We start from the raw sequence: 25,050 nt of genomic DNA, 5'->3' as shown, positions 1-25,050 counted from the left end.
ATTCTTTTAAAGGGTGAGATATCACTATCAGGAAACCATTTCAAAAAGAATCTCATCAACAGGATGTAATTTGTATAGAGTACGCCACCAATAGAACTCGCTTTTCAATCAGGACTTCATTTAAATGGTAAATCTCATCAGCAAGGCCCATTTTAAATAGGAATTTTCATCAGTAGGATCTCTTTTAAAAATCCAAGTCTTACAATGAGTAATGATGAAAGGAGAAAGTGACTCTGGGGTGAGTACTCTGAATTCTGGCAATGACCCCAACAGTCCCAGGCAATTATTTTTTTTTCAAAACAAAAAAATCATATTCAAAATAATGTCATTTGTCCTGAAATGTTGCAGAAATTTCACCGTGTTAGTCAAACAGCGCTCTTGAAGCAAGTCATTTCCTATCACTGGGAACAAATGATTGGTTTGTTATTAAGCCAGTTCGCAGAAGGGCATTCTCTTCTACTTTCCAGGAGCTTTTACTTAAAAGTGGTAGGCCATTAAAAAATAGCATATAAAAACAGAAAATGCTGGAAATATTCAGCAGGTCCAGGCAGCCTCTGTGGAGAGAGAAACAGAGTTAACATTTCAGGTCGATGACCTTTCGGCAGAACTGGGAAAAAATGGCATGGTTTTTAGTGGTAGAATTCCATTATTGGATAAATATATTTGAGCAAAAGCGTTTGTGAAACTGTTCATAATGTCATCCCCCCAAAAAGCAAAAAACACAATTTTCTAGGTATGTGAGTTGTAGGCAAAGGACATCATGTTAATAGTCAGTTAGTTTGAGTTTCTCATTTGATTTATTTTTTTGAAGAGCTGGTGATGGTAATCTTTTCAGAGATGTGTATGCGAAAGCATAATTGCCAAGGATCGCAGACACAGAATGCCTCACTCTGTGAAAAAATTAGCTGGATAAAGATCAGGAGACTCCAGTGAGATCATTCATTTTGCTACCTCAACATGATGTGGTGTGGCACAGTGGATACGGATTGGGACCAATGATTCCACTTGCAGTGAGATTATCAGCTGGCCCATGCCATCATCGGTAGGGGTTTGGGGAAAATAGTACCCGTTTACTATCTGTTACATCAATCATCCTGTGCTGCTTTGAGCCACATTATAATGGTTAACTTGATAGCAACATTGAAGACTTGGGAATGGGTTTCCTTGATTGCCCTTGGGGGAAGCAAACGAAGAAAAATAAAGGAGTTTTGCAGTCTAACTAAGATCCTTTTAACTGAAGGAATTTCTGGAATGCTTACACATAGCATCTTTCCTATTTTTTTGTTGCAATCTTATTAATCAACAGTAAAAAAAAAAGTTATTCTAATAAAGACATTACGGGAAAGCCCAGTTGAGCTGACATCAAAGCCCTATAAGCTTAAGAAGAGCGGGTCAATAAAAAGAGCTATTATAATTAAACCAAAGTGTCTTAACGTAGGCAGGCTCTGGATATCAAATAACCAAAGTTTTCATGATTTTAATTATGGCATAAAGCTAGTTTAAAAACAAAATAATCTTGAAACATTTATTTTCCAATTTCTTCTCTTCTAACCCAAAGGCTTTAACGTATGCTGAAATATGTTTCCTCAGGCATCAATAGCTCTCCATTATCTTGAACAAGCAACCATTCATTTGTTAACTTGGGAGGTGAGTTTTAGCAAGCTATTCAATCACAGGAACCACCATAGTCAAACCTGATCTGTTCTCAGCTGGAGTTCACACACACGCACTTTCAAGTCACTGGATAATGATCAAGATTGGGAACCCTGGTTGATTTACCTTTCCATAGCTCAAGAGTTCTGAGACCAATTACAGTGCACCTACTGTTGCCACAGCTCATATCAGTTAACTCAGCTCAAACCATGTTCTGTATGGCCCAGTACCATTCCAGATGGTGCATTTGCCGGCTCAGTCATCGGAGGAACAATGAAAAAAAAGTAATAATAATCATCACAAATAACGACCATCAAGTGCTTTCTTTTGGTGGGAACAGAAGCTGTTCTACATGTTTAATTTTAGCACTTTCACAATGTGTGAACTATGTACATTTTTATCTGAACAGTTTTAGCTGTCAAATAAAAATGAAAAAATAAAATACCTCACAGTATGAGGCTGGAACATCACTAAAATAATGCAAATTTTCCTGTTTGACTTCAAAAATAATGATTGTAATAGTAAGTTTAATACACTTTGCCCATTTTTTACAATTAAGATTTTGAGTAAATGTTTGTCTCTAGCCTTTGTGTACAGATTTATTTGTCCCTGTTGCATGTCACGACCACTTTAAAAAAAAATGAACTCACTGTTTGCTAAGAAGTGTTTTTTCCTTTTGCGTGTGTCTGACCTGTGCGGAAACCCATCACCATGTTTAAAAGTCTCCAGACTACGCTACTAAGAAATGCACAGAGATATAAATTCTATTTCCTTATATGGAGTACACACACTCGACTTACCCAAGCTCAAAGATTTTAGGCGAAGGTTGGTAAAGCCAGGGCTGAGAGATCTCTAAGAGTGCACACGGATACCACTGTGCACTGGAGTTTAACCAACTTACAGCCTACCAGCACAAACATTGGTAAGCATCCTGCTGCTTCACCATTGGTTTGAAAAGTTATCTGGAGCTGAGCAAAAAGTATCCCAGACCCAGTGACCAGTCTACCCTTCCAGGTTCCATTAATGAGCTAGATTGGCTGGTCAATTATCAACTGCCCTGAAGTACTGTGAGCCTGCCTGACTTAGTATCAAGCTTACTGTGTGTGCCCCAGGGGTTTAATTTGGTTCTGAACTTCCATTGCTGGGCATATCATCTGGGAGTTACCTCAACACCTAAGAGATCTCATCGTGCAGCCACCTTGACCCCGTTTACCACACGCCCCCCGCACTTCTCGCCCAAAACTAAGGGGCCTAACTCTGCACTGTATTGCCTAATTACAAGTGTTTGATCTTGCAAAAATGTGTTTTTACTTTTTGTGTTATTGCACTTGCATTCTTCCGTGATTCTAAATTCAGTAAAGTGTCAATCTCTTAATGTGGAATCTTTTTGCTTTGTTTTTACTGGTGAAGATGATATAACATATAGTGTAAATCATGTGTTGGAATGTAATGTGACTTTATAACAGTAGAAATAGGTAATGAGAGCTGGCACCATCATTCATTCCTGAAACCACGCCTTGCCGGAGAAACTCCTTCTGTCAAAGGTTTTACTGGAGAGTCGGTGCGAGTCCAAAGTGAGAAATCCTGTTTTCTACTCATGACAATTTTTTGCTAAAAGTGTGGGGAGAAATTTTAATCCCTTTGTGTCTGAGCTGTGTTCCTTTGGTTACTTCATTTATATCAAGGGAAGAGCCATTAGAAAGGGTCAGGGAAGGACAATAAGGATGGAGACAGGCTGAGAAAATTAAATATATTTTCATTGGAAAAAAGAAAACCATGGTGAGAAGGGGAAGAGATCATGACCAACATTTTTAAAATCATGAGAACAGTGGGCGGGGTGTTGAGAAGCTATTTGCATTGAATCAAAATAGAAACTGAGGCTTGAATGTAAGCTAATGTAGCCAAAAACTAAATATCATTTACGAAGTAAGCACTTTGCACTTCTAACAGACTGACAAGTAACAAAGTGAACATGCATTATGTTGAAGTATTAAAAAAAAGAAATTGACACATTCTTGAATAGAGCATCAGTCCCAGGATATGAGGAAGAGATAATCTATTGGACCAGATCCTGAGTTAAAATGGCAAACTAGATGGGTTGAATGACCTTTTCTTTTTTCTACTTTCTTATGTTCTTCTCTCTCATTGTTCACAATTTAATTGGAAATTCCAGGAGCATGTTGAAGCTTGTTAAAATTGTTTTATTTTGTGAAATATGTCTTTATTTTCTGAAACTGGGAGACTTCTAGCTCTCACGTCATCATATTGAAGCTGCTATTACATCTCTGAAGGCGCTGCTGCTGTGTTTTTGCCTTGTGACTGGATAAAGTCAGAATTTCTAACTCAATGGCATTTTCTGAGTGGCAACTTTATTCCTGAACAATCACACATACAAACATGCATACCATTGTCTGTTAACCGCATAATTCTTAATCATTTCTTCTTAGGCAGTCCCTCATATTGAGGATGACTTGCTTCCACGCCAAAAAGGAATGAGTTCACAGGTGTTTCAATGAAGGACCTAATATTCCTGGTCCAAAACTACATGTTGAAGGGTGGAAGATACCTGTGCATGGATTTTTTTTAACCACACGGGCTTGACAGAGCTAACTCCAGTGGCAAGGACTAACCAAGATGACTGGAAACGAGCTCTGCTGCATGGACTACTGCGCACACATATCGTTTATGTGTGGGCTGGTCCATGCTGCTCCTGGGCCCCGAACTCGCGCCTCTCCTGGGCCCCGATCACGTCGCTCTGCAATCTTTTGCCGCTCCTTTGCCTCGACCTCGCCGCTCCTGCTGTACCTGCCCACACTCCAGTCACCGACCTGGATTATGGTGATGTCCAATCCAGCCACCCTCTTCATTGCTGTCACCCTCCTGCACCAGCTTGCGCTGCTCGCTGGAGTGACATGTATCAATTAGGTCACAGATGACAGCGGTGTGATTGTTGATGAATGTGGGTGTCAGCGCAAAATGTGGGTGAGTTGGAAGATCTGACAGCCAGCATTTATTGCGGCATTATGGTGGAGATATCCTTGATAATAAGGTCACTGAACAGGATTTACTGGAACTTAGTATACTATAAATAACTAGGGTCTTGGATACAGGTAATTGTTAAAGTACAGTGAAAAGTACAATAGAATGTCAAGGCCTTGGAGAGGGTGCAGAGGAGACTTACCAGAATGGTACCAGGGATGAGGAACTTCAGTTATGTGTAGAGACTAGAAAATCTGGAATTGTTCTCCTTCAAGCAGAGAAGGTTAAGGAGAGATTTAATAGATGTGGTCAAAATTATGAGGGGCTTTAATAGGGGAAACTGTTTTCACTGGCAGGAGGGTTGGTAACCAGGGGGCACAGATTTAAGATAAAAACCAGAGGGGAGATGAGTAGACTTATTTTTACACAGCAGGTTGTTGTGATCTGGAATGCAATGTTTGAAAGGGCAGTGGAAGCAGATTCAATAATAACTTTCAAAAGGTAATTGGATACATACTTGAAGGGAAAAAATTTGCAGAGCAAATGGGGGAGGAGTGGGGAAGTGGGACTAATCTTTCAAAGAGCCGGCACAGGCAAGATGGACCGAATGTCCTTCTGCACTGTATGCTTCTATGATTCTATATTTCTACACAGTGAAAGAAAAAACCTATGTGACCTAATTGGTGTTTGAGTATCTCAGCAAGTGAATTATTGGATCCTCACTAATTCTAATTATAAATAGTTTGGATAATTGACGTTCTCCTGTAGTTGATGAAAATGTGTGTTTTACTGTGTTGTGCTATCATTAACCTCTCACATGCAGAAGAGACACAAGGCCTAAGAATCTTCTCTCCATGAGGAACTGTAGGCTCCACGTTAAGCTCGCCTGTTGTCTGCAATCTTATTTTTGCATCTTTGTTCACTTTTAACAAGTTTATTCTTCGGACTGATCCAACATGCGTTTACTGTGATCCAAAATGAATAACTCTTAATTTGTTTATTTTTTTACTTTCTTCCTTATTGTACTTCAATACCATATATGTTGAAATTGCCCAATTGTCCATTATCAGGGAAAAATAATTATCTGTTCAGTTGCTACTAAGAAGCCCCAACATCCTCACAGTGCAATTAGGGATGGTCAATAAATGTGGTCTTGCCAACATCCTGAGAACAAAAAAACACTTTTGCTTATGGGTATTCTCCCTCTGCCACCGTGGGCACATGCTGCTGAATTTGTGATTTTACAGGTATGCCTGCAAAACAATTACAGTAGTTTATGCTAAGTAGTATATAACATGGAAAGTCATTCCCAGCCTTGGAATACTTTCACATTGATGTGAAACTGTTATTCGTCAGATTCAGGTAGTGCGGAGAGCTTGTGCTCCAGAACTAACCGTGCCTCTAGCCAAGCTGTTCCAGTACAGTGACAACACTGGCATAGAAAACATAGAAATTTACAGCGCAGAAGGAGGCCATTTCGGCCCATCATGTCCACGCCGGTCGACAAAGAGCCACACGGCCCTTGGTCAGCAGCCCTGAAGGTTACATATAAACCTATGAACAATTACGGAAAGACAAAGAGCACCCAGCCCAACCAGTCCGCCTCACACAACTGCGACACCTCTTATACTGAAACATTCTACACTCCACCCCAACCGGAGCTATGTGATCTCCTGGGAGAGGCAAAAACCAGATAAAAACCCAGGCCAAGTTAGGGAGAAAAAATCTGGGAAAATTCCTCTCCAAAATTCAAAATTCCTACCCAACAAATTGAAAAATTGCCCAAGTATGTCCTGTCCACAAAAGCAGGACAAATCCAATCTGGCCAATTACCGGCCCATCAGTTTACTCTCAATCATCAGCAAAGTGATGAAAGGTGTCATCGACAGTGCTATCAAATGACACTTAGTCACCAATAACATGCTCACCTATGCTCAGTTTGGGTTCGGCCAGGACCACTCGGCTCCTGTTCTCATTACAACCTTGGTCCAAACATGGACAAAAGAGCTGAATACCAGAAGTGAAGTGAGAATGACTGCCCTTGACATCAAGCATTTGATGAAGTGTGGCATCAGTAAACTTGGAAGTCAAAATGAGAATCAGGGGAAAAATTCTCCACTGGCTGGAGTCATACCTAGCACAAAGGAAGAGAGTTGTGGTTGTTGGAGGCCAATCATCTCAGCCCCAGGACATCGCTGCAAGAGTTCTTCAGGGCAGTGTCCTAGGCCCAAGTATCTTCATAATGACCTTCCCTCCATCATAAGGTCAGAAGTGGGGATGTTTGCTGATAATTGCACAGTGTTCAGTTCTATTTGCAAATCCTCAGATAATGAAGCAGTCCCTGTCCGCAGGCACCAAGATCTGGACAACATTCAAGTAACATTCGCGCTACACAAGTGCCAGGCAATGACCATCTCCAGGAAGAGAAAGTCAAACCATTGTCATTACTATCGTCGAATCCCCCACCAACATCTTGGGGAGAAATTTAACTGGACCAGCCACATAAATATTGTAGCTACATGAGCAGGTCAGAGGCTGGGTATTCTGTGGCGAGTGTCTCACCTCCTGACTCCCCAAAGCCTTTCCACCATCTACAAGGCACAAATCAGGAGTGTGATGGAATACTCTCCACTTGCCTGGATGAGTGCAGCTCCAACAACAGTCAAGCTCGACACCATCTAGGACAAAGCAGCCTGCTTGATTGGTATCCAATCCACCACCTTAAACATTCACCCCTCCACCATTGGCGCATCGTGGCTGCAGTGTGTACCATTTACAAGATGCACTGCAGCAACTCGCCAAGGCTTCTTTGACAACCCCTCACAAATCCGCGACCTAGAAGGACAAGGGCAGCAGGCTCATAGGAACACCACTACCTGCAAGTTCCCCTGCAAATCACACACCATCCTGACTTGGAAGTATATTGCCGTTCCTTCATCATTGCTGGGTCAAAATCCTGGAACTCCCTGCCCAACGCGGATTGCAGTGACCTTCTCAAGGCAATTAGGGATGGGCAATTGGCCTTGCCAGCGACGCCCACATCCTATGAATTAATTAAAAAGTCATAGGTCATGATTCATAGCTGTATCTTGTGTTCAACATTATGTTATCACAGCCTTGCAACCTTTGCTGGAGTGCCCACAAAATGATTAAAAAGTGATTTAAAAAATAATTGATATAGTATATGTTGCTATCTAAAGTGGTTTAGAAAACTTTTACGACCCACTGGAGCAGTGTGTAACATCATCTAAACTTCCTGTATTGAATCTTGTAACTTACTCAGAGTAATATTAGTCTATATGTAAAAAAATAGAAAACAAGTTCATCTTTCCTTCCATTTAAAAAAAAGTCTTGTCACTTTAAAGGCCCACTGACATATTAGCTGTCCTTTTCCCAGTTCCAATGAGTGGCATCTCTTCAATAAGGAATTTTCAGTCCAAGGCACTCCTTTAAAAAGTTAATGCAATTTTTTCCATTATTTCCAAAACTGGTCAAAAAGAGACTTTGTGTTTTAAATGCATTAAAATATTTATTTTAATCGATTTGATGTAATTATTTAACGAAGGAATTGTCTGCTACGCAAAGCAGCGACCGATGCAGAATAGGCTTTGGTTTAAACTGCAGAATGAAACTCCAGGGTGGAATTCAGGTACAGCGCTTCAGTGCTGGTCTGCTGCCACCTATCGGCCAATCTGCGCATGTGCGCCTTGTACTTTGCACTTTCACCTTTCGCTGGCGGTCACGTGACCCGGCGGTTTTCAAGGCCTGGTGCAAGCTGAGCAAGATGCAGCCTCTTGGTTTGAATCTAATGACATCCTCTCTGTTTCTGTGACCTGCCCGGATCGGATTATAAAGGTGTAAAGTTCCCAGCTGCTACATTCATGCCAAGTAATATTAACAGGTTCTCCCATTTTAATCCTGCTATGGACCCAGCAGTAATGGAGGATACAGAACAGACCAATGGCAAGGAGGAAGTAGGTTTTGTTTACATCCTGTGCAGTTAGGCATTGAGAGAATCCACTGCAATCTAGCTGCTTCAGGCAGATTTTTCACAGATATTCAAACAAAATCTGACAGTTTGAGTGCCTCTTGTTTATTTTTCACCTTTCTTTTCTGTTTTTCTTTAGACATTTTTGCGAGTAAGGTCCAACAGGCAAGCAAGGCTGAATGGTAAGGTTATGTTGACTGATAACGCAACTTTTTAATATTGATTTGGAAAAAAAACTGCTTTTTTTGGAAGTATGGTTTGGAATTAAAGCAACATATTTTGAAAAAAAAAATCAAAACATATGCTTTGAATTTGTAATCTCAGTGTTTTCCCAAATTCCTGAATTTTCCATTGTAAGTGTCTAATAAGCAAACTTAATGTTACGTTGAGTAACTTTTTGCCTATTTATTTTGAATGGGAGGAAGTGACGCACTAATAGTTGTTACACTAGTATCTATACTTTCAATATCAACACTTTTATAGATATGATTTCGTCTAATCTTTATAATGCTCTTATTTATACTTACTTGTATTTTTGTTCTTTTAAAAAGTATATTCAATAAATCATAGAAGTTTCTTGTAATCAACTCCGCAGAGCCATTGCCATCCACACTGTCAACAAAGACTATCCCAAAACAGAATAAAGACACCACCATCAAACTCGCAGTATAAACTTTAAAAAATGCAAAAACAACAGCATGACCATTTGGAATGATTTCAACAGAATCCCTTCTCAGAGTTCAGATAACAGTTATAAACTAGCTGGGCTTTGCTCCTCTAGTATATGACATCATCTGAGGTGTCGATTAGATCACTGTTATATAATCACACAGCTACGCGGTCTCTCTTGCAGCTTTTCTAATGTAATTTCTAGCTGAAACTTATTGTAGTGAGTTATTGGGGCAGTGAATTAATCGCAGTTAACTTCTGCAATTAATGGGTAGGTTTTTAAAAAATTCATTGGCCCACATTTTGCGGTTGGAGGCTTCCATGGGCGAATGCCTCCGACTTGCAAAAAATCTATGAACTTACCTGTGGGTCCAGGTGGTTCGGCGACTTGGTAGCGGCCCACGTATCCCAGGAACGCAGGCGCTTCGCAAGCGCCCCGTGGAACACATGGGCCGGCCAAACCAATGAAAGTAGGGGGAATCCACATTCATACGTATGGTAAGTTCCGTTTCTATGGAGCTGCCATAAGTATTAATGGGGATACCCACCAAAACACACAAACACATTAAATAAATAAATAAAAACATTACATATTTAAAATTAATTAAAATGCAATTTAATTAAATATTTTATACAAACATTTATTGTTTTGACTTTTTTAATATGTTTTAACAGGGCTAAAAATAAACTTACCTTAATGGACAGGATTTTTAATATATAAATGAGTGATAACATTTTCTTTTTTTTAAACTCTTACGCTGGTACAAGCGGGCCTTACGCCTGCTTTTACCAGCGTAAGAATTTCAAGAGCATTTGCTGGGCAGAAGTTGGGCAAATACCCAACTCTCTGCCTGCGGAGGCCCTATTTCGGATGCTTGCAATCTGTCAAGAGGATTCGTACGAGGTGTGCACACGCCTGTAGGGGCTGAATATTCAGTCCCATTGTTAAACAAGTAAATAATACCAGCCCACTGCACCCACCATTTCACCCTGGACAGAAGAACCATCCACAGGACCTTAAAGCCTGTGCCCTCCTCCCCTGTCATAATCCCAAGTCGGTGCCTGTCCCCACCCTGCCATGGTTTGTGCCCATGTCCATCACGACCCGAGTCTGTGCATACCCTGCCCGTCAAAGCCTGAGTCCATGTCTTCCCCCAGCTCTGTCACAGCCTGAGTTTGTACCCTCTAACTTAAGTTCTATTTATTTTTCTGTTGCTTTTCCAGAAATAGGAAAAAAGGATTTATAGTCTGGGTTGGTTTTTGGATGAGAATAGCATCACTAATAAAAATAAGCTTGAATAAAATGGATGTTGTAATTGTATCAATTAAATATGCGATTAAAACCGAGATTAACAGATTAAAAATTCTAATCGTGAAATTAATTGCAATTAATATTTTTTACTGGCTTTCAGCCCTAGTGGGTACTAATCTGTATGTGTAGAAAAACTTGAAAGACAATCTGCTATATTTCTTTAATTACTATAGTTGTCCAGATTGAAATTCCTCATATTCAATATTATGGTTATTACTGCAGAAAATAAGATACCTAGAAATGATTAGTAGACAGTAAACTCATTGAGAGGCTTAAGAAGCATCATAAAATGCGAACCAAATTGGAGTAGTTAATAACTGGTATTGAAATGTTATTGATACTTAAAAGATATTGAACAGCCTGTGTACAGTTGTACCCTGTACTCAATTTTCTCCCTCTATCTCTCTCGAGTTTGAGTGTTGAAGTGGGTGGGGTTATCAATAGTCCAGCTCACTGGACCTTTTTCAATTGTTATTGAGAAATGAAGGTGAAGAGCCATATGAAGGGAAGAGTGAGGTGCAAAACCTCCCTGCCATCTAGAATAACGTCAGTTACTCCACTGGCACAAAGAGCACCAAAAGAGCAGGTGTAATGGAGAAAGAGCAAAGATTGTCCCAGTTGGCTGACTTTTGTTGTAAACAAGACAGGTCTGATGTACACAGATTATTTTGTTGTACAGGATACTGCAAGAGGTTTTCAAGTTTCATGTAGTTGATTTCTAATTAAACTGCATGTTCAGCCTACGAGAATCTGCAGTTTGCTATTTGGCGATAATCCAGTCTGACTGGCCCTCTATTTACTATAAATAAAACTTTTCCATCATTAACTTCCATTCTCCCCAATCATAACTATAAAATTGCTATGTTTTGAACCTGCAAAATAAAGAGTAATATGAGTTTCACTCCATGTGTAAACCAATTTCAAATATATTCCATATTTTGGATTTTCATTTCATTCATATGCACCGTGTTTCTTTTTTCTCTGTAGAGTACTGGAATTAGGCAGCTAGTCTATCCAAAGCATGACAACTGTCATTGCTCCACCAGTGTAATAGAAACACAGCATGCTGTATACATATGGCTGGGAGCTAAAGGGTTGCAGGAAGTTTGCAAAAGCCTCTGCAGGAAGCATCCTGTGTGTTGGTGCGGAGTGCAACAAGTGTACTTGCAAGTTTATGTGGAGTCAGTCGCAGGTTCATCAGACCAGTCAATCTGCGAGCAGAGCACCCGGATTACTTACAAGCCCTGTATTACTTGAGGAATGAGGTATTATTGGAAAGTATAAGTTGATGTGGCAACCTACTGTCACCCAACAGTTAAAAGGCAGTCGTTGAATTGATTTATAGTTGCTGCACTAGTCAGGGTTTCACTTTGGGTACTAGAGTATTTGCAGTAGATAACCCCATATATATTGCCCGGAAATGTGCTTGTTGTTTCAAATGGTACATTTATGGCGATTATTTCTACTTGGGCATTGAGTTTAAAAATAAGTTCTAGCTTTTGATATCTTCATTTGCATAATGCAGCCTTGGAACTGAAGCTCAGAATCAATACCATGGCAGGTATTACATTCGGCTGTGTCTTTAACAATATACCATATGTAATATATATGTTTTCGGAATCAACTACCCACTTTATCAAAAGTTTTCAGTGATGCCTCAGCAATTAATCTCGCCCACTGATACAGAATTGACTGTATTTCTCAGTAATTCTGACAGGAGGTGGGAACATTAAAATGAACCTGAATATGAAGAATATCCCTAGACCAGATTAAAACAATATAGTTTGAAAAACAGTAAATGCCCTGGAATTATTACATATATGGTAATACAGTGGCTGAAATCTGTTATGAGGCAGTATCATATGTTGTCAAGACAACAAAGCTTGAGTGGTTCATTAATGTCATCTTAACCCCGAAATGTGTTGCATCTTTGAAAGGTCTCCAGCCAGTAAGTGTATTGAATAAAAAGCAAAATACTGTAGATGCTGGAAATCTGAAATAAATACTGGAAACACTCAGCAGACCAGGCAGCATCTGTGGAGAGAGGAGGGCGGGGTTAATGTCTCACCAAGAAAGGTCATCGACCTAAAACGCTAACCCTACCTGCCTCTCTCCACAGATGCTGCCTGACTTACTGAGTGTTTCCGGCATTTTCTGCATTTATTTCAGTTTATGGGATAATTGTATTTCACTTTTAGCAAGTTTTTTGTTTGTTGTCTGTGTCGAGTGTTTTCGGCAGATAGTGTCCAACCATAAGCTTGTCCAGTTGATTTATTTGATTTAAACTGAAGTGCTATTGCACTGCTTTATTTTCATGAAGCAGTCACCTAACGCAACACGGGTGCCACCCCCACCTGCGCATTATTCAGTTTGGTCACTGGTTGCAAGAAAATTGTGTTGCTCTGGTATCCATTGTATAATGTGCAAGAGAAATGCGAGAAAATCTGAGGAGAAGTACATAAGTTTCTTCTCGGTCCAAGATAATTTTCACTTTAAACAGACAGGTGCCTGTAAAGATCTGGGCTGTTGTGTGAAGTGCATTTTACTTTGTGCACCCACATCCTTGCTTTATATTCGCTAGATCCTGAGAGATATCCTTCTTCAAAGCATATGCCTTACTCCAACACCAGTCAAGGAAGGGGAGGTCCTTGCACAGCATGCATGATAGTTGTCACAGTTGGATGGAGCCTGTTGTTTCATTGATCATTTTTTTATATATAGAATCTCTTGTCAAGTTGTAGTGCCTAAGTAATTGGCTGTGTAGATCTCAGGTTTTCACTCAGATGCCCAGTTATTTTTTCTCTCTCAAACCTTCCCCTCTATTGCCAAAATAAGTTACAGGATCTGACAATTGCTAGTGTGCTAAAGGCATCTAGTGGTAATTGAAGCTGATTGATGCCCCTGGTATGGACTGTACTATTAGCAATTCATATGACCTTGAATGTGATACCTCTTGCCCTTGCGCACTCTTTCTCACTCTCTCTCACACACACACATCAAAAAATCTATATAATATATAAAATGGTACAGTTATGTGCACTTCCTGTCATGAGAATCACATTTGGCATAGACCTAAGGAAATGTACATGAACTTATTCCAGGTAAATTGCTTGGTAGTCATTTGCAATGTACAAAAAAAGTCCAGAAAACAGGCCACAATGTCTGCAGACCCATAGCTCACCTTCCACAAATCAAGTTAGGGTTCTGATTTCCAGCCACAATAGCAATTATCTCTTCAGTGAACTCAACTGGTGTTTGACATAACATCAGTTCGATTTAATAGACTTAAAATGGCACAGTTACACTTTACTACAAAATAATGCATTGTGCGTTAGATTGAGGGGTATTTTGAGGATGCTCAGAACTCTCGATCAAAAATGGTAGAGAATGACTTAACATATTATTGCTGCTGTCACTGGACCCGGTTTGGAAGATAACAAATACCATGGATGAGGATGTGACTTTTCTCTACACAATTTTATAGTAATAAACTTTCAAACTCCCTCCCTAACAGCACTGTGGGAGTACCTTCACCACTCGGACTGCAGCGGTTCAAGAAGATGGCTCACCACCACCTTCTCAGTTCGGGATGGGCAATAAATGCTGACTTTGCCAGTGATGTCCACATCCCATAATGAATTTAAGCCCAATTTTATTTTAGAGACAATAGCTTACAAATATCCAGCCTGGTTGCATCTCTATCCATTTAGTGCCATGACATATTGAAAGAAGAAAGACCTTATAGGAAAGGAGATTTGGCTCTTTGAGATAGCTCTGCCATTCAATAAGATCATGGTTGATCTTCTACCTCAACTCCACCTTCCTGCATTATCCCCATATCCCTTGGTTCCCTTAGTATCCAAAAATCTATTGATCTCTGTCTAAAATATACTCAACAACTGAGCATCCACAACCCTCGGAGGTAGAGAATTGAAAAATTTCACAACCCTTTGAGTGAAGAAAATTCTCAGTCCTAAATGGCCGACTCCTTATTCTGAGACTGACCCCTAGTTTTAGACTCCCCAGCCAGGGAAAACAACCTCCCAGCATCTACCCAAGCCCCTTAAGAATTTTATATGTTTCATTACCTCTCATTCTTCCAAATTCTAGGGAATATCGGCTTAGTCTCCTCAATCTCTCCAGATAGGACAATTCCCCATCCCAGGAATCAGTCTGGTGAACCTTTATTGCACTCCCTCTAAGGCAACTATATCCTTCCTTAAGTCTAGAGATCGATGGGCCGGAATTGGTCAAAATCGATGGTCCATCCATTTCTCGGCGTTATGCCGGTGGTATGTCGTTTCATACCGCCGGGTACCGCTGGGGCAGAATATGCGCGATTTTCATAAGTTTTTTCTCGGCGGTATGCCGAGCGGAGTGCAGCGAGCGGAACGGAGTGCAATGGCGGTGTGCAGGCAGTGAGTCATTTTCACTCGAGAATCTTCGGCTCCCGAGTTGTGCGCACGCTGCTGCGAAGCTCTGCCCCCTGAGAGACACCAACCAGAATCCACAGAGACTGCCGGCCTGAGAGCGCTGTGCAGGTATGTGTGGGGGGCGGGGGGGGGGGTGGTGATAGCTGCTGTGGAGGGGGGAGGTCGCTGCTGTGGGGGGGAGATTGCTGATGTGGGGGGGCGGGGTGGAGATCGCTGCTTGGAGGGAGATCGGGGGGGGGGGCGGGAGGGAGAGATCGCCGTAGGGGCGGGGGAGAAACTAAGGAGTGGGAGAGACTGGGAGGTGAGAGAAAACATTTTTTATAGGTAAAGTTGCATACCGCCAACAGAAGATCGACTTAAAACCACCTTTTCCAGGGCGGTTGGCGACATGTTGGTGGTAAGTGATGAATTTTGCAATTTTAGGCCAACGGTATGCATAACGGCCGGCAGTATGTCGCTGATGAATTTTCCACCGGGCGGTATGTAGGTATTTTTCGATGAATTTCGCAATTTTGGACGGTATGTCCGCGGGCGGTTGTCCACCAATTTCGGGCCCCAAGACTGTATGCAGTACTCCAGATATGGTCTCACCAGGGCCCTATATAATTGCAGTAAGACTTCTTTACTCATGTACTCCAATGATTTTGTAATAAAGGCCAACATACCATTTGCTCCCCTAATTGCTTGCTGTACCTGCATGTTAACTTTCTTTAATTTATGTACAAGGACACCCAGGTCCCACTGAACACTAACATTTCCCAATTTCTCACCATTTAAAAAATATTCTGCTTTACTATTTTGCCTACCAAAGTGGATAACTTCACATTTCTCCACATTATATTCCATCTGCTATGTTCTTACTCACTCATTTAACCTGTCTACATCCCTTTGCAACCTCTTTGCGTCCTTCTCACAACTTACTTTCCCACCTAGCTTTGTACCATCAGCAAACGTGTATAGTGTCTTTCCCTACATCCCATATCCAATGAAGTACATTTGAAGTGTAGCCACTGTTGTAAAGTAGGAAAACAGCAGCCAAGGTCCAGTAAACAGCAAATTGTTTGAGTGGTGTTGGTTGAGGGGTTAACGTTGAGAGGTACAATTAGACAACACTCCTGCTCCACTTTGAATAGTGCAATGGGATCTTTTACATCCATCTAGGAGGGCAGACAGGTACTTGGTTTAATCCAAAGCACAATGCCTCCGACAGTGCAGCGCTCCTGCAGTACTGCACTGAAGTGTCAGCCTAGATTATATGCTCACGTGTTTGAATAGGAGTTGAACCCATCATCTTTTGGCCCAGAGGTGGGAGTGCTGTCACAGAGTTGAAGCTGTCACTACATTGGCTCATCTTTGCATGGAGCTTTGGCAACAAGGAATCAAGGCTCAGTTCTAAAGCTGCTGGGCTGTTGCTCTCCATTGTGTCGCTGTGGAGAAGTGCTGAGCACAGGGCAGGTGGCTCTCCAGGGGAAAGGAGAGGAAGAAAAGCTCAAACAGATGATTCTTGCTTAGCTAGTGTCACAGAAATCTTGGCAGCTGGTCAGAGTGGCAATGGTGAAGTTTTGATGTCAGGATACCTAGCTACCATCTTGGCCGCAGATAATGTGTGGACTGATCAATCTTCAGTGCCTTTTTAGCATTTTCTAACCATTTTCACAGTTTGGCTCACACTGATTACATCTTGTGACTGTCATGGGCTGCAAGGTTGACGAGGGGTAACCTTCTTGCCATCTATAATATGTCGATAGACAAGATCCTGTCTGCATCTTGTCATTCCTTTGGGTTCACATCAATAACAGGTTTCCTAATTAACCACAAAGAGTATTTCAGTTTGTTTGTGCAGATATCCCTCGAGACTAATGGATACTCTAAATTTCTAAATAAGAGAGAATGCTCTGAAAACACGGAGCTGCTTTCCAGTATCCCGATGGTAGTGTGGGGAGGGTCAGTGCGGGGGGTGGGGAGGGGATCACTAGTGTAGCTGGTGGGTCTAACATTACAGCTGAGCATAGAGGAATCCCACAATCATGGTCGTGCTGTTGTAGACCATTTGAAACACATGATGAGCAGCAGAGCTCTGCTGCTGTGTTTGTACACTTGTAACTTGCTGCTGCCCTTGCTTTCATTTGCAGACAAGTAGTGCAGAAGAATTGGTTGGGTCAGATTGCAATATCCCTGAGAGCTTTGCTTGCTTGCTGTATGGAGTAGTGTTTCTTGAATGGCGTATTTCATGTTGTACTGGGGTGTGCATTACAGTTCCACTCTAGAATTGATCTGTTTCAGCCTTGTTGTCAAATGAAACTTGTAGTTTAAAGTGTGAGTCTTGCTGTACAGATTCCTTTCAAATATCAAAATATTGCAAGGAACCCTGATCATTAATATCCTTTTTGTTTATTTAAATTTTTTCCTGTTGATCTTTTGAATATTTTTATTTAAATGGTGATCACTGATGAAAGCATTGGCCAACTGACTTTGAGGAGTTTGTGAGACTAACAATGCAAGGAGCTGAATTAACATTGTCGGTCGGAAAGTTTCATCAACTTTGTATTTCAACCATATGTATTCGTGTTGCTCTTATTATTAGCACTAACTCCGATCAATAGCTTTGTTAATGATATCAGTACTCTTTAAATAATAAAAAAATTATGTTGCTTTTTTTAAAAACCAATCGGCTTGTGACCCTTTACTGTGTTAACCCACAGTTTACCTTGTTGGGGAACCTCGGAACTATTACCTAATTACCTTCGCACCACCCCTCAACAAATTACACAACTGTAACAATAGCCTTAATGTACTTTCAGCTGAGGATCATGTGATAAATCTATACACTTCACAAAGTATTTGTATTTTTTACAGATTGAAAATAAGGAATGGCATATTGATTTAAGATAATAGGAAATAGTTAAGAGTATGGATGAAACTGGCGGAATGGGTTATTGAAACTTGCTTCGGTATTTGAAGGTCAAAATCATCAGAGATGATTGATGGAGAGCAGTTAAATTACATAACAGGAAACTCCTACGACTGTCACACTTTCCCAGAGCACAGAAAGGCAGTAAAATTACTAATCCACCCGAGAGGTCTTGGTTTACCATCTCATCCAAAAGACGGCACCTGCAACAGTGCAGCACCTCAGTACTGTGCTGGAGTGTCGGCCCAGATTAGGTGCTCAAATCTCTGGAGTGGGACGTGAACTCATGACCTTCTGACTTAGACTGAGCCAATCCCATGATACAATTTGAGGAAGAGATGGGGAGTGCTCCTGGTGTCCTGGAAAATATTTATCCCTCAACCAACATTATTAAGAACAGATTATCCGGTCATGTCTCTCATTGTTTTTTGGTGGGACAATGTTGTGTGCAAATTGGCTGCCATGTTTCCCTACATTACAACAGTGACTACACTTTAAAGCACTTTAGGACATTCTGAGATCATGAAAGGCACCGAGCAACTGGAGGAATCACAGCTCAGGGGTCTGGAAGTCTCATCTCTTTCCCCCCCCCCCCCCCCCCTCCCAAACTCCTCTCCTCCTCCCTCTCCCCCCAAAACTCTCCTCCTCCCTCCCCCCCCTCCAAAACTCTTCTCCTCCCTCCCCCCTCCAAAACTCTTCTCCTCCCTCCCCCCCTCCAAAACTCTCCTCCTCCCTCCCCCCCTCTAAAACTCTCCTCCTCCCTCCCCCTCCAAAACTCTCCTCCTCCCTCCCCCCTCCAAAACTCTCCTCCTCCCTCCCCTCCTCCAAAACTCTCCTCCTCCCTCCCCCCTCCAAAACTCTCCTCCTCCCTCCCCCCCTCCAAAACTCTACTCCTCCCTCCCCCCTCCAAAACTCCTTCTCCCTCCCCCCTCCAAAACTCCTTCTCCCTCCCCCCTCCAAAACTCTCCTCCTCCCTCTCCCCCTCCAAAACTCTCCCCCTCCCTCTCCCCCTCCAAAACTCTCCTCCTCCCTCCCCCCCTCCAAAACTCTCCTCCTCCCTCCCCCCCATCAAAACTCTCTTCCTCCCTCCCCCCCATCAAAACTCTCCTCCTCCTTCCCCCCCCATCAAAACTCTCCTCTTCCCTTCCCCCCCCCCCCCCCCCCCAATCAAAAGCTTCAAGCATAGCCACTAACTAAAAAATAAAAAGCAAAGTCCTTACCTGCCCAGGAACTCAGCGGGCCGGCCGGCCGGTTCGGGAGTCCACTCGGCCGGGGATAGGGTGCGGCGAGATCGGGCGTCCCTTTGGCCTGGGATAGGGGCTGTGAGCATTGGGTCCTGCTCACAGCCCACAGGACGCGCTGGGAGGGCAGGAGCATGCGCGCAGCTCTCACTGAGCATGTGCGCAGGTGCCGACAGTGTTTTCTGCGCTGACCTCTTGCTCCGCCCCCTCCTTCAGCCTCCACGCCATGCCACGACTCCGGGGGCTCCGAAGAGCGGCAAGGATGGGGCCCCTTTTTTCTGGTGCCCTTTCCAGCGCGCTTCAGGTCAGTGCGCCGAAAAAAGGGGTTGGGCAATGTTGGGCCTTTAATGTGTAATTGCATATCTAAAGTAGGTGGGAATGTGCTATGTAAGTGTGGGTGCAATCTGAGTTGATGTGATGCTCATAAACTGAGCTTCGTTCTCTTAGGTTTAGCATGTTACCTGAGCCCCTAGAACTGAGCTTGCGTTTTATGCATTTATAAGTAAACAGGACTACATTGTACTTGATGTGACTGAAAGCCCCATGAAGCTTTTTCTCTTTGAATATTCAGTAGCTGATTGCATCCACTGAGGGCTGTTGGCAAACAAACCTCTGGCAAGTGGTTCACAGTTAGCCATTCACCTGCGTGACCTTTCACTGCAACCTACCAGCTGTAGTTGCTTTTTTCAGTATGTGTAGTGTTAACTTCCCTCACTCGTTCCAAGGATTAGCAGAAGAGATCTCTTATCCTTCATCTGAAGACAAAGTGATTTTGTCAGTCTGTATATTTTGCATATTAGAAGGCCATTTTCTGTGTTCACTCAGGTGGGTCAATATGGAATCTCTGTTGTGGCTATTAACTTGACCCTAATCAGAATTTATCCAATTAAATGCAACAGAATTTTTCACATGGGATTGCTGAGCAGTGCCTCCAAAAGCTTGACGTGCGTACATACATATATGTTGTTTAAAAATCGATGAGCTGCTTCATTTTTGGTGCTATAGAGTAGTTTTTTTCCCCCTTAAATCCTTTCTTGGAACATTATTGTTCGGAGAGTGTAGTACTGACTACTGACATACTGGTTTAAGATGATGAAAACCATGAGTAAAATACATTACCAAACCAGTTTAATTTCAATGTTGTAGTTTTAAAGTTCATGATCACAAACTTGAATTGTTAACATAAACAAGGATTCTTGATTCAAATCCATTGTGAAATTTACTAACCGGTTAAAAGTTACTGTACTTTATAATGTAAAGTTTTAGCATCGGTGTGAAACCAAAAACCACTTTGCACCAGCACTAAACATATAGTGCAAATTGGTTAGTAAGGCCTGAACTGACTCCAAAGTAGATTAAGGTCTCCTGCTGCAGTCTCACCAGCAAAGCTACAGGTGTTGTGTAAATGCACCTGAAGATGGTCAGTTTCTATTTGGGTGTGCAAGGCTGACTTGACTCAGAGATGATTCCACACCATGAGGGATGTGCAAGTACATGGCCAAATATCATCATAGGCAGTCCCTCGGAATCGAGGAAGACTTGCTTCCACTCCTGAAGTGAGTTCTTTGGTGGCAGAACAGTCCAATATGGGAGCCACAGACTCTGTCACAGGTGGGACAGACATTTGCCGAGGGAAGGGTTGGGTGGGACTGATTTTCCACATGCTCCTTCCGCTGCCTGCGCTTGACCTCTTCACGTTCTCGCTGTTGAGATTCAAAAGAGCTCAACGTCCTCCCAGATGCACTTTCTCCACCTAGGGCGGTCTTCGGCCAGGGACTCCCAGGTGTCAGTGGTGATGTCGCACTTTACCAGGGAGGCTTTGAGGTTGTCCTTGTAACATTTCCGCTGCCCACCTTTGGCTCGTTTGCCGTGAAGGAGCTTCGCATAAAGCATTTGCTTAGGGAGTCTCGTGTCTGGCATGCGAACCATGTGTCCTGCCCAGCAAAGCTGATAGAGTGTGCTCAGTGCTTCAATGCTGGGGATGTTAGCCTGGACGAGGACACTAATGTTGGTGCGCCTGTCCTCCCAAGGGATTTGCAGGATCTTGCGGAGACATCGTTGGTGATATATCTCCAGTGACTTGAGGTATCCTCTGTACATCGTCCATGCCTCTGATCCCTACAGGAGGGCGGGTATTGCTACAGCCGTGTAGACCATGAGCTTGGTGGCAGATTTGAGGGCCTGGTCTTCGAACACTTTTTTTTCCTCAGGCGGCCAAAGGTTGCACTGGCGCACTGGAGGCAGTGTTGAATCTCCGCATCAATGTCTGCTTTTGTTGACAAGAGACTCCCGAGGTATGGGAAATGGTCCACGTTGTCGAGGGCCGCGTCGTGAATCTTGATGACTGGGGTGCAGTGCTGTGCGGCGAGGACAGGCTGGTGGAGGACCTTTGTCTTACGGATGTTAAGCGTAAGGCCTATGCTTTCATATGCTTCGGTGAATACATCGACTATATCCTGGAGTTCAGCCTCAGAATGTGCGCAGACGAAGGCGTCGTCCGCGTACTGTAGCTCAATGACCGAGGTTGGGGTGATCATGGACCTGGCCTGGAGGCGGCGTAGGTTAAACAGCTTCCCACTGGTTCTGTAGTTTAGTTCCACTCCAGCGGGGAGCTTGTTGACTGTGAGGTGGAGCATGGCAGCGAGGAAGATTGAGAAGAGTGTTGGAGCGATGACGCAGCCCTGTTTGACCCCGGTCCGGACGTGGATTGGGTCTGTAATGGATCCGTTGGTAAGGATCACGGCCTGCATGTCGTTGTGGAGCAGGCGAAAAATGTTGACAAACTTTTGAGGGCATCCGAAACGGAGGAGGATGCTCCATAGACCCTCATGGTTGACAGTGTCAAAGGCCTTTGTAAGATTGAAAAAGACCATGTATAAGGGCTGGCGCTGCTCCCTGAATTTTTCCTGCTGCTGTCTCGCTGCAAAGATCATGTCCGTTGTGCCCCGTAGGGGACGAAATCCGCACTGTGATTCTGGGAGGAGCTCCTCGGCCACAGGGAGAAGACGGTTGAGGAGAAATCTAGGGAAAACTTTCCCAGTGGCTGATAGCAGGGTGATTCCCCTGTAGTTGCCGCAGTTGGACGTCCCCTTTTTTTAAAGATGGTCACGATCACTGCATCTCTGAGATCTCACGGCATGCTCTCCACTCTCCAGATGAGAGAGATGAGGTCATGTATCCGCGTCAACAGCACCTCTCCGCCATACTTTAGCGCCTCAGCAGGGATTCCATCCGACGTGTAGCCTTGTTGTTTTATGGCTTTGCCTACCTCGTGCAACGTTCGGGTTTCACTGACTTGGTGGCGGGTCGCATGCTGCGGGATGGAGTCGAGAACACTCGGGTCAAAGGCAGAGTCTCGATTGAGGAGGTTTTCGAAGTGCTCCTTCCAGCGGGCCCTGACAGCCTCGGTGTCCTTGATGAGTGTTTCCCCGTTCTTGGCCAGGAGTGGGTTGGGGCCTTGGGAGTTTGGACCGTAGGTGGCCTTGACTGCAATGAAGAATCCTCGCATATCGTGGCTGTTGGCCAGTTGTTGTATCTCCTGTGCTTTCTCCATCCACCATCTGTTCTTTAGGTCCTGGATTTTTTGTTGGACCTCAGCCTTGAACCGTCTGTAACGTTGCTTTGCTTCTCCCGAGTTGGGTTGTTGCTTGAGGCTCAGAAATGCTCTGCGCTTGCGATCTATTAGTTCTTGGATCTCCTGATCATTTTCATCAAACCAGTCCTGATGTTTTCTGGTTGAGTGACCAAGTGTCTCTTCACAGGCACTGGTTATAGAAGCCTGGAGGGCAGACCAAGAGCTGTGGGCATTCAGCATCTCAGGGTCCTAAAGGCATGCTAGATTAGCTGTGAGATGCTGGCTGTATAGGGCTCTCTTAGCTGGGTCTTTGTGCCCCGGCATTGACTTTTTTGCGGCACTGCTTCTGCTGTCCCCTCTGCTTTGGGGCTATGTTAATGTTGATGATGGATTGGGTGTGCAAAGCTGACTGACTCAGAGATGATTCCACACAATGAGGTATATGCAAGTACGTGGCCAAATAATGATGCTCGTGGTTACGTGTAATGCACGTGCTCCCTTATGTGCCCAGTTTAATCAAACAGACAACATCTTTATGAACCATTCAAAATTTTATTCAGACACCATGGGATAAGTTCTAATATTTTTAAGGGCACGTTTCCACCCACCAAAAAAGTGCCTTTTACAATTTTTGTAATTGTTGAGGAAATGTACTTTTAATGTTGCAGACATAACACATTCCTTAAATTTAAGCTGTGATTTCTTCCACTTACTCTGCAATTAAGCCTGAAAGTGTCTTTACACTTTCTGCCTAAGGGTAGCTTATGAACAACATAGTACATGAGATATTGGAATTACAGGTGATGTATCCAATTACATTTATTATTTGGGTCACTTCATACCGTAAATTCCAGGTTATAACTTGCGCCTTGGTGTTGGTTCAGAGCTTCTGTTAACTTGGGCCTCACGATTTCAGGACAGTTCCTCCCTCCAAAAAATCTCATACTTGTGAAATTTTAGCAAGGGGGTAAGAGAGCACTGTCTAGAGTTTGAAGTCCTTTGATGCAAATCTGCACCAGTTCTATCTAGCAAGAGTCTGTTTACAGTCTGTCGACAGTGTCGACTCCTGAAAGATTTCAGTAGACTCGTGGATGTCTATGCACTGGATGTCTGAGAGTATAGGTCAAGAATTTCAATTTGTTTTTCTCGCAAACTTGCTAGTAACCAGAACTGAAGTGAAATTCCTAGTTTTAAGCTAGTAACTGAGTAAATCACAAAGTTTTAAATTGCACTTGTCCATAAGTCACTCCATTAGAAAGCTTTAAATAGGCATCAAAGGATGCTGTAAGATCTGGTGTACATGTGGCTCACCTATTTTGCAGTGTCTGTTCTGGTTGAAACCCTTGAAGTCATTCACTTGTTTTGTGAGGGTATAAGACTGAGGGTTCAAATTTGCACAGGAGTTGCTCTTTTTTTTTTGGAGCAACTTGATTTTTCTGGAATATCTTAAAAATCCACATTTTGCCCATTCAGTTTGCACCAGTGTAAGTGAGTTAGTTAGGATTTTTAACGTTTTTTTTTCAAAAGGGGGCGTTACCAGCCACCTACGCCCGTTTTGGCCATTTAAGCCACTTTGGACAGCTAATAGTTGCTCCAAACTAACTTAGGCCAGCGTATATAGCCACTTGTGGCTGCACAGAAAACCCTTGCGGAGAGTTAAGAAATCAGCGCAGGTAGGTACATAGACCATTCGGCCAGAGATAGGGGCGGGAAGGGAAGTGGAGAGGACCTTGCAAAGCACTAAACAAAGCACAACAACATTCAAGAAGCATAAAAACATTCAAGAAGAAATAAAAAATAAAACTTAAATCCTACCTTCCTATCAAAACTCGGCCCGGGAAGTCAGCGGGCCGGCTGATGCGGGAGGCCACTTGGCCGGGGATAGGGCGGGACAACACTGGAGAGCACAGGGAACTGGCCACAGGCTCGCAGAAGACACAGGCTGGCTGGTTGGGCTGCAGGAATCAACCTCACTCACGGACAGCGGGTGTACGGCAGGCCACTTGGCCCGGGATAGGGGCGGGGTGCATCGGGTCTCATGCTGCAGCATGCAGACAGAGGCTGGGGGAGGAGCTACTGTGCATGCGCGCACACTCCAACGTGCATGTGCAGAGCTGCCAGCACTGTTTCTGGCGTAGGGCCCTAGCTCCGCCCCCAATCGACTGGCCACGCCGCGCCAAGCCCTAGGAGAGGCAACACAGCGGCCAGAATCGGGGGAGAATTTTTGGGCGCCATTTTCAGCCCACAAAGTCAGCGCATCTCTGGTGAGTGCACCGAAAAAACGGGTGGG

General features: G+C 43.3%; 1 protein-coding gene across 8 annotated transcripts in view; it reads left to right on the top strand.

Annotated features, from left to right (window-relative positions):
• rnf220a (ring finger protein 220a) overlaps nucleotides 1-25,050 on the top strand; it is a 511,280-nt gene that overhangs the window by 332,113 nt on the left and 154,117 nt on the right. For all 8 annotated transcript variants that reach the window (XM_070886783.1, XM_070886789.1, XM_070886786.1 and 5 more), the window contains exon 6: nucleotides 8,760-8,802. In XM_070886783.1, the coding sequence (XP_070742884.1) occupies nucleotides 8,760-8,802 (43 nt within the window). The remainder of the gene's footprint in view (nucleotides 1-8,759; nucleotides 8,803-25,050) is intronic.

Source organism: Pristiophorus japonicus, chromosome 8 (assembly GCF_044704955.1).
Source record: "Pristiophorus japonicus isolate sPriJap1 chromosome 8, sPriJap1.hap1, whole genome shotgun sequence".
Lineage (NCBI taxonomy): Eukaryota > Metazoa > Chordata > Chondrichthyes > Pristiophoridae > Pristiophorus > Pristiophorus japonicus.
Note: the sequence above shows the minus strand (reverse complement) of the source record. Positions and strands in the feature narration are given on the sequence as shown.